Here is a 9,955-nt window from a genome sequence, read left to right as displayed (position 1 = left end):
TGAAAAATGTGGTATTAATTATTATTCACTGAAATAACCCAAACACAACAGGCTTAAATAGTATGGTGGCGCATTTTACTTAAATTGTTATATTGTTATGTCAGACGTTTCAATAATTATTCATTTAGAAATAATACTGAAGAAAATGTTCGCAATACTATGCGTTTCGAAAATTAATTAGTCTCATTTATGATTATTCATCAGACGTTAAGGGCCATCTCAAACGCGTATAACAGACGCAACCATTTACAAAATTAGGAAGAAAAAATTAACACAATTGACTGACAAACACGACCACCAGTTGATAAATCCGGTATAAATAATAATATTATCGTGGACTGAATATTTTGATTAAATATTGAATGATCTTTGTATTATATATTATTTATGTAGTAATAATATACATTCGTCAAAACGAATATATTGTGTCTGTATTGTTGCACGTTAAAATGTCCGAGGAAATAGACGTGGTACTCGGGGTAAAAACATCCCTTAAAAGAATATCGAATGAAAATAACAGTATTCGAAAAATCAAACATTTTGTGTTGCAGTGACCGTGGTTGCATCCGTCGACAGAAAATGTTTGCAATAGATATAGTCTTTTGTATCATGCTAGTAAGTTGTACTGACAATATACCTACTAAAACGTATAAACAAAATATTATGCTCGCGATAGATAATGAAACGAAATAAAAGCTGAAAAGGATACAAAGACAGGGTATGATAGGGTAGTATATGGTATCCTTTAGTCCTTTATATCTTTCTCTCGACTTGGCGAAACGTAGTGTTGTTTATATTGGTACTATATATATATATATATACTGTGTCATTGTAAATGTGAACGCAATGATAAATAATCACATACGAAAAACGATTCCGAGCTGACCTCGTGCGGTTTACTATGTACAGTAGAGTTTATAGGATTCTTAAAAACGTCCAGTTGCTCACATATAGAAATATAATGAATCATTAAAAAAAAAAAATTACGAGTGAACATTGATTTATTGTACGTGTGATCTTAATGTATATGGTCTATTAATAATAGGAAGTCTCAATAACTCGAGCTACAGATCAAAAATATAAATATAAAAAAAAACCATAACCGTTAAATGTTACACGATTAGCGTTTTTCAAACATCGAATGGTTATTCAAACCACGATTTTGGAGATTTTTTATAACCTTACGTCATAAATCATAATATGTATCGTTATTCGTCTTGTCCTTCAGTATGAAATTACCTGGTCTTAAAATAATTAAAGATTCGATGTTGTATACTAGAACAACGAAATCATCATCTGCAGGATGACCCTATATATTTTACCGGTCGCAAATAGACTATTATCAGCTATATTTTGTAGGTCGTGTTGACCTGTATATTTGATAATGATGCAAGGGCTAAAGGAATTACAGTAGAACAAAAAGATAAAGTGCTCACACAAAAACACTCTGCTGATTGGCTGTTATCGAAAACAAACGCCATCAAGGATTTATCCAAGCATTTAGCGCTGCTGTCATTGTGTTATACACATATTATAATATTATATTATACAGGTACAGAGGTGCTCACATTTTTTTGTTTCACCGGTGAGGTTAATAAACAAACAAAATAAAATTCAAAATTGTACAATAATGGACATTATAAATGTTTAAGTCTGACAAATATTCCCAGCACCGAATAATAATAATATAAAGTTATTAAAATACAAAATAAAATATTGTGAAAAAATCATAATATATAGTTTGTTATTATAGAAAATAATAATAACACGGCGCTCCTCCTCTACCTGGATACTCACATTAGATTTGTTTGGATTAAAAAAAAACCTGTTGCGACCGTGCAAGATTATTTTTTTTTTTTGTAGATTAAGTTGCTGTTTTGAGTCCTAAGCGTGACTTAAGAATTAAGATAATATTACCATACAGTTGTCCGACAAGTTGTGTCAATGTATCCTAAGGAATTAATAACAGCCGTTATTCGTCTGTGCAGTATTAATAAATAATGTTATAATATACGTATCAATACATTTTTTAAACACAGAAACCCAAATAATTATTAAATTAGGTTTTTATTATTTTTAAAAACATACAATTCTACTATTATTATAATAGCGATATAGATAAATAGGTACGTTTTACAAGAAAATTGTAGATAGTGTTTTAAGTAAGGTATAGGCGGGGTTTCGTCCCATCACTGCAGCAGTTCAGGTTCTCGTCGTTGAGCATAATATGACAAGGTCTGGACCATGGATTGTCGGGCAGCAGTCATAATAGCATCGTGGCGCCCTGGTTTATCCCGATAGTTCTTTAAGACTGAGTTGGCAAGTCTTAAATCGCATTTTGTAATCCTGGGGTAGGTGTCCTTTGCATCCGAAACCTCCCAGCTTGTGGATGGCCGCGTAATCAGAGCAATCGACGACCCTGTCGTGGTTGCAGTCCTGCAGTGGTTGACAATGTAAATGAGATTTAAAAAACAAATAATATTACATAAAATAATAATATGCATAAATGCGTAAAAAATAGTACAGTCGATCGACGCCGCCGTAAACGGAAAATCCGATTACACCAACGGCACATAATACAACGACTACTTTTTTTTTTGTCAATCTAACGGTTTACCTGTGCGTATCTATTCATGTAACCTATTACTGACTCTTTGGCGCATTTAGGGTCGTTGGCACATTTCGGGTACGCTGAAAACACAAGACAGTAATATTATTATTAAACGACGAGCGGTTTTATATCGCACGGCCTACAACAGAAGTACCCACCTATAACAATATAATATTATGTAATTATTTTTCGACCAAAGGAACGTATATGAGGTACCTATATCAATCGAAGTTATTTAATAATACGACTAATGCGATATTACATATGCTGCGGTGAAAACGATCCACATCACTGGGGATGTAAATTAATATAATATAGGAAAGTCGATTTATCAAACAAAACTTTAGTAGTTAACCAAAATATTATTCAACCACGTCGGACATGTAATAATAATAATAATAATATCCTGTGCGTGACACTTGCAGAATTGGCTTTTGTTCGTTTAATAGGTCGTTTTTGGAGTACAATACAGTGTCTGTGTGCCTACACTATGCAAAAAAAACGACAAACTGCCGAATCATACTATTTTGAATTTTCGAAAATGTTATTGAGTAGATCTTCACGTGTTGCGACTATTCTTTTCATGTACGGTATTTAGTGTAAATGTCAACTCTGAAACTATGTTTTTACTCTTTTACCGTACACGAAAAATGGCGAAATGCTTAAAACATTTTAAAATACAATGAAAGCCATTACTGGAATATCATATTATATTCGTGAGTTATACTAGCGATGACACCATTTTTTTTTTTTTTATTCAAACTATTCTCAGAGTTTTTTTAACACTTGAAAATGCAATTTGTGTATAATGATTTACATAAAGGTATAATGACTGTATAGAAAGACATGTAAACAAATATTAATCGCTTTATCGAATAATATTAAAACATAACACTATACACGGATATACATAATTGTAATGATATATAAAATATAAATATAATAATCATAAACTTGGTTCACGATAAGTAATAATGTAACTGCAGTCCACCAGTTTCGAGTAGGCATGTATTAAATTAAATGTAATCGCTTACTTTTTATTTTCGCATTAACTTCAAACTGTATTACTTTTTTACTAACCAGAAACATAGTTTCAAATCGGGGACAAAAAATATTTTTCTAATCAATTAATTTTTATAATATTGTTTGCCATAATTATTATTCATTGCATTATAAATATAATGCTTATTTGATTATTATAATTTATATTTATTTAAGTTAAATATTATTAAGAATGTGTATTACGTAAACAATATATCAGGGTTGACACCTACTCCATATAGACTATTATAAGCAACGTTTGTAGTGGGCATCTAGTCCACTAATTTTAAGTTTACTAATAAGCACAAATATTTAATTTACACTTAGAAATATCAACTATTTAGGGTAAAAAAACGCATAATACTATTATAAACTTATTACTTATACGTTACCAAAACGTAATTAATTTAATATAGAACAATATTATATTCTATGATTATTTTGTTTACATGCCAGTTTGTACTTTTAATGAAAATAACAAGATGATTACTAAAAAAACGATAGTTTTTAATTTCGTGTTTAGATTTTAGATTATTATTAATTGATATGATGCTGAATGCTGATTCATTGAATAGTTTTGTTCGTCTGTGTGTACCTACATACAACATTTTTACAATGATACTGCGTTGACCGTCGGGTATTTAAATATAATTAATTAACCGATATTCATATTCCTAGTAATGATTTATTATTTTTCTAATTGTCGATTTTCCATTATGCATTGATACAATAACAATTATTTATTTATGAAAGTTTATCACACAGTTCAATAGTGAATGTTTTAAGTACAATACTGTCTTAATTATCGTCCCTATTGTTGAAATATTATTTTTACCGTACCTAGGTATTTAATGTGTATTAATTGTATGAACGTTAAGTCCCCGCCACTCCAAGACTGCAGGCATAAACAAGCAAGAACAATATATTATATTATATTATTCTAAAAGTACTATTTCAAAGATTCCAATATTTATTCTGTACAAATTATTAGGTACAATTAATTAACCGATATTGGTATTAAGGGGATTCTACCCGGTGATTTTTGGTCTTTGTCTAACACAAGCGCAACATAGTATTTTAGACGTGTTTTTTGCCAAACAAACCAATTTATCTAATGAAGCGATAAGAATTCTGAAAACAGATTTTAATTCGTCGTCAAGTCTACTTGAAAACGACTTCCCTACATTTTTTATATTATCCCCCAGATTCAAGAAAACGTCAAATTAAAAAAGAGTATTTAAACATTTTTTTATTTCAATTTTTGGATAAGCTAAAATCAAAAAATCAAAATTGTGGGAAAGTCAATTGCAAGAAGACTTGATGACAAATTAAAATTTTTTTTAGAATTCTTATTGCTTCATTAGATTAATTTTTATGTTTTGCAAAGAATCCATCTAAAATCCTGTCACGCGTGTGTTAGACAAAAACAGAAAATCACGGTATGGAATCCTTTTAGTGATTTATTTTTTTTCTAATTGTCGATTTTCCATTATGCATTGATATAATAACAATTATTTATTTATCGTATTTTATTTATGAAAGTTTATCACACAGTTCACAGTAGTGAATTTTTAAGTACAATACTGTTTTAATTATATAGTCCCTATTGTTTCAATATTATTTTTACTGTACCAAGGTATTTAATATGTATTAACTGTAAGCACGTTAAGTCCCCCCCCCCTCGCTCCAAGACTGCAGACATAGACAAGCAGGAACAATATATATATATTATAAATAGAATCTAAAAGTACTTTTTCAAGGATTCCAATATTTATTCTGAACAAATTATTAGGTACCAATGCATTTAAAAAGTATGACAGAGCACTGTATTTGTTTGTCGTGCGGGATGGGTTATTATACCAAATATAGAATCTATATAGTATATATTATAGCATAGATGTTATACTATCAATAATTATTGGCTTGGTGGTTTCGTAGGTATTTTTTATCAACGTTTTCGTCATACACATATGTATCTACAATGATTGATTTAGTAGGTATTTATATTTAATAGCTAAGCATCTAAGATGGCTGTTAACCTTCTTAAATTTACAAATGATTCGTTTTGAACAAATATGCATATCATACTATAATAATATATTGTAGTTACTTATTTAATTAAAATAATTATTTTAGTGTTTATATTTAATTATTGAGATTAATTTAATTGTCTCAAATAGTAATATCGCGATATGATGAAAATATAATATGCATATTGTCATTGTTCGTTACATATCGTAGTAGGTATACCTACCCAAAGTAATCCGCGAGACACTGTAGAATTCTGTTTAGTAGCAGTGTCCCTAGTGTTTACACTCTGACCTGATTATGCACCATATTTTATAGGAGGTCCACGAACAATTGTGATTTTATAATATTGCGAGTAGGCGCACAATATTATCTCTAATCCGTCGTATAATAAATTGTACAGATACCTATGCAAATAAAATATACAACGAGAGTTGCCGTGTCGATTTGAAAAAAAAGCCTATTTGTTGACGTCGTGTGTATAACCACTGTACGATCATCACCTATAATACAATATTCAACATTTACTACAACTATTATTCTACAGAATTCATCATAATGAAATTTTTTTTAAATTCATTTAAAAAATACTTTTGAGAATATACGTCCTCCAACAATCGTTTTGTAAAACAATGTAATCTCCGGTGGCTTGTACATAATAATAGATCACTCGTCATCGCATATAGATGCGTAGGAGTCCCATTAATATGATGAAGTCTTACCGTCCGAGTCGGTTGGTTTACTTCCTGCTATAACCGGTCTTCCCGAATCAGCCCAATACGCATACGTTATACCGAACATACCGCACACCTCTCCGGAGCACTTCATATGGGGCGAACACTCGCCGTTGGCTTCGCAAAGGCATCCCAGACAAGGCTCGTCAATTGGTATAATTTCTCCCGCTGCAAAATAATTAATAACTTATAAATACTATTATCGTTATACGTCGTACGTATCATATAATCGATTTGATACGATGTGATATAAAAAAATGCATATACAACACCACTAATACTTATTATAATAAAACATGTTTGCGTTTTTTTTCATAAGAATATTAACAGAGTGCACACGAAATATTCTACCTGCACTGGCATGAAATACCTACACATTTATACAATAGTATTGATAACATATTATGAATAATTTTGTCTGTACTCGTTCCCTGAGCATTGCGCGAATGAATAAGAAAAATAACCAATACTGCGGTATCACTATTCGCGCGCTTTGTTCAAATTTGCTTTGTAGAATTATTAAATCCTATTATAGACTCAGACCGGAACAAAGGACTTATTGATTTTACAATGATGTGAGCGCTTCTTCACGGTTTGTCGGTAGTAAAAAAAAAAAACCTCTAAAAGTTTCATGCATCACCGCACTATTATTCGAGTGGTTTTCGAGAAAACGGCGAAAAATTGAAAAGAAAAACTACACCTTGTGAATATTTTTTAACGAGTGGTTTTAATTTAACCCCGGTAATATTCTTTAATTAGTAACCCGCGAGCACTATTCAGAGTTGGTTTTTGAACTTATTTATCATTAAAACCTAAAAACGAACTTCCACTACAAAATATAAATCAACACTATTTTTAAAATTTAAATTAAAAAAAACTGATCGCATGCACGCTATACATAGTGTAGGATATTTTTGTTAAATTATTACTATTTATAACTGGAAATAAATGAGTTATTACGTTTTACATACAATTCATAGCGAGTATGTTCAGGTAGGTATAGTTATAAAAATATTAAACATGTTTCAATTCAACTTATTATTATAATATTATTATTTATTAATATATTTATTTATTTCATATCGTGATAATTATTAATTGATTTTTTCGTAATTTATTAAAAAAATTATTAAAATACGTTTTTAAATAATGTCATATTTTTGAACCAGTTGACTAATTTATAAAAAAAAAATTAATTTTAACAGACGAAAAATATTGTATTTAAAACACGTAAAATAAATTATAATATTACGAAAAATTCATTTTTATTTCAATCCATATTTATATTTAATAAAATATTATAGTTTTATTTAAAACTAAAATAAGTAAGTAAGTAGTTTCCTAATAAAATATTAAAAAAACAAAATTAAAATATGCTAATATCAATGATGTTTCAAAAAAAATCGTTGATTATATTTTCCTTTTAAAACAAATAAAAATCGATGATTGTTAAAATAAATCCCAAATACCACTATATTAATTTCTATAACATTAATAATTTACGATGATAAAAATAATGGTTAAACATATATTATTTTAACTGTCTTAAAACGTATATTGAGTAATAAAAAAAAATCTTACTCGATTCAAAATTGTATTATAACAAATCGGTTCCTGTATATTATAGACTTCAGCTAATGCCTCGTCGAAACGCTAATAATAATCGTAAACGAGTTGAGTACAAATCGACTAATAATGTCGATATATCATTTCGCGTAAAAATGCGTAAGTATAAATTAACTGTAGACGAGCTGTTTTTTACACACAAGACCGCCGTCGACGTATTATTATTAGTAAACGTCTTAAGTGTTATAAGATATCGTAATGACGTGAATATAAAAAAAATTATATTATAAATATAATATAAAAAAATAAAAATAAAAAATAACCGTAATGAAAATTAATAATAATAATGATGATAATAAAAATATTATCAGCTGTACTTACAGACGGAAAGGGACAGTGCTGTCAGACATAGGACCGCGGTAGCGAAGAGGACGTTAAAAGCCATATTGTGGTGCAGTGTGGATCGCCTTGGGATGCAGTAAAGTTGAACTCGACTTGACCGAAGTGTGCAGATGAATAACAGCATATGCCGAGGCAATAGGTGTATTTAAACGATTGTGGCCTATAACATTATATTGTATAACCTCCAGCCGAGTGATAAATAACACACACACACACACGGTACATACGGTATAGCGGACGATTTTCGACCGATTACACATCATCGCAATTTATTATTAATTACCTATATTACACTATATTTACATACGTATAACGTCATTATTATAATCCGCCGTCCGTCTATCATGTGCCGGTTTTGCTCGACGGACACATCGTCTCATATTAATAAGAATTAAGACGGGGTTTTTTCTATGAAAAAAATTGTTCATCACAATATATTCCAGTAAACGAAAAAACCAAAAGTGATATTAAAATATTATTATTGTATTTCAAAAAATACCGCTTTGAGTCGTACTAATTCAGTGAACACGCGGAGGTCGACCGTTTTGACAAAATATATATTATACAGAAATCGTAAAACACCCAACTCGTAAATAAAATATTATTACCGCAGAATTGTATATAGATCTAATCTATGCGCTCTGTTACTGGCGTTATTGCGATTTTTATATCACACGAACAAAAGATTTTATTGTTATTTTTAAAAACAACAAAATACTCTATATCGTGCTAAACAAATGAAGACTGAATTGTATAATATTCAGTAAGTACAACTTTGATATCCGACGCTTAATATTGTATTTATATTTTTTATATTTTTTATTGAAATCTGCAGTTTTTGATTTGAATTAAAACTCTTTGTAATACTTGTTAAAAAAATGTATACCAATAAAATAAAATAAAAGATAATATTGTAATGTATAATTATGTGATTATACCTACATTGTTGACTAATGACAGTTATACTTTAATTGTTTGACATTTATAGTCATATAATTACTACGTAGCATTGCAATTGTATATTAACTGAAGATAAAATATTGTTGACGATATAAGTAATTCTTTATTTAAATTCAATAATGAATCCAATCAAAAACTTATTAATAGTATTGTCATTTTAACTTATGTTCACTTATCAAAGTTCAAAATTACGTATATACAAATATATTCATGTATAATATTTCTCGTCAATTTATAAAATAATATTATAGAGTACCTGTCTATATTCGGTGTACTTCTATATAAGTTCGAAGGACAATCATATTTTTATATTATGACGTAATTCATTGTTTTAATTTATATATTTATGTTGATTAGAAAATTCGTAAATTCTAAACTGAACTGTAAAATACAGTCAATCTTGTTATATAATATACAATATTAACTATAGAGCTGGTTTATGATATTTTATTCAATTTAGTTCATAAACCATTTCAAATTCACCTAAAAACTTCTTAAAAGACTACCTATATAGATCAGGGTTGGAACGAAAAACTCTAGCCCAAAAAAAACCCGGTTTGTTTTAACCCACTTTTAAACACACTTGATATTTTGAAAAAACCCAGGCTACTTT

General features: G+C 29.2%; 1 protein-coding gene across 1 annotated transcript; it reads right to left on the bottom strand.

Annotated features, from left to right (window-relative positions):
* Positions 1 to 2,048: 2,048 nt before the first annotated feature.
* LOC100160909 (uncharacterized) lies at positions 2,049 to 8,501 on the bottom strand. The gene is made up of 4 exons (NM_001161993.2): positions 8,362 to 8,501; positions 6,403 to 6,582; positions 2,618 to 2,691; positions 2,049 to 2,436 (listed from the first exon to the last, which is right to left on the bottom strand). Exons 1-4 carry the CDS (start codon positions 8,423 to 8,425, stop codon positions 2,290 to 2,292), a joined length of 465 nt encoding a protein of 154 aa, NP_001155465.1. The 5' UTR covers positions 8,426 to 8,501; the 3' UTR covers positions 2,049 to 2,289.
* Between the last annotated feature and the right edge of the window lie 1,454 nt (positions 8,502 to 9,955).

This window comes from Acyrthosiphon pisum, chromosome A2 (assembly GCF_005508785.2).
Source record: "Acyrthosiphon pisum isolate AL4f chromosome A2, pea_aphid_22Mar2018_4r6ur, whole genome shotgun sequence".
Classification (NCBI taxonomy): Eukaryota; Metazoa; Arthropoda; class Insecta; order Hemiptera; family Aphididae; genus Acyrthosiphon; species Acyrthosiphon pisum.
This window is presented reverse-complemented; position numbering and strand designations above follow the sequence as displayed.

Coding starts and splice junctions, on each gene's coding strand:
- LOC100160909 (NM_001161993.2), bottom strand. CDS start 8,425: ATGGCTTTTAACGTCCTCTTCGCTACCGCGGTCCTATGTCTGACAGCA. Junction 6,583..8,361: donor AGCACTGTCCCTTTCCGTCT/GTAAGTACAGCT, acceptor ATTATTTTGCAG/CGGGAGAAATTATACCAATT. Junction 2,692..6,402: donor TAAACCAACCGACTCGGACG/GTAAGACTTCAT, acceptor TTGTGTTTTCAG/CGTACCCGAAATGTGCCAAC.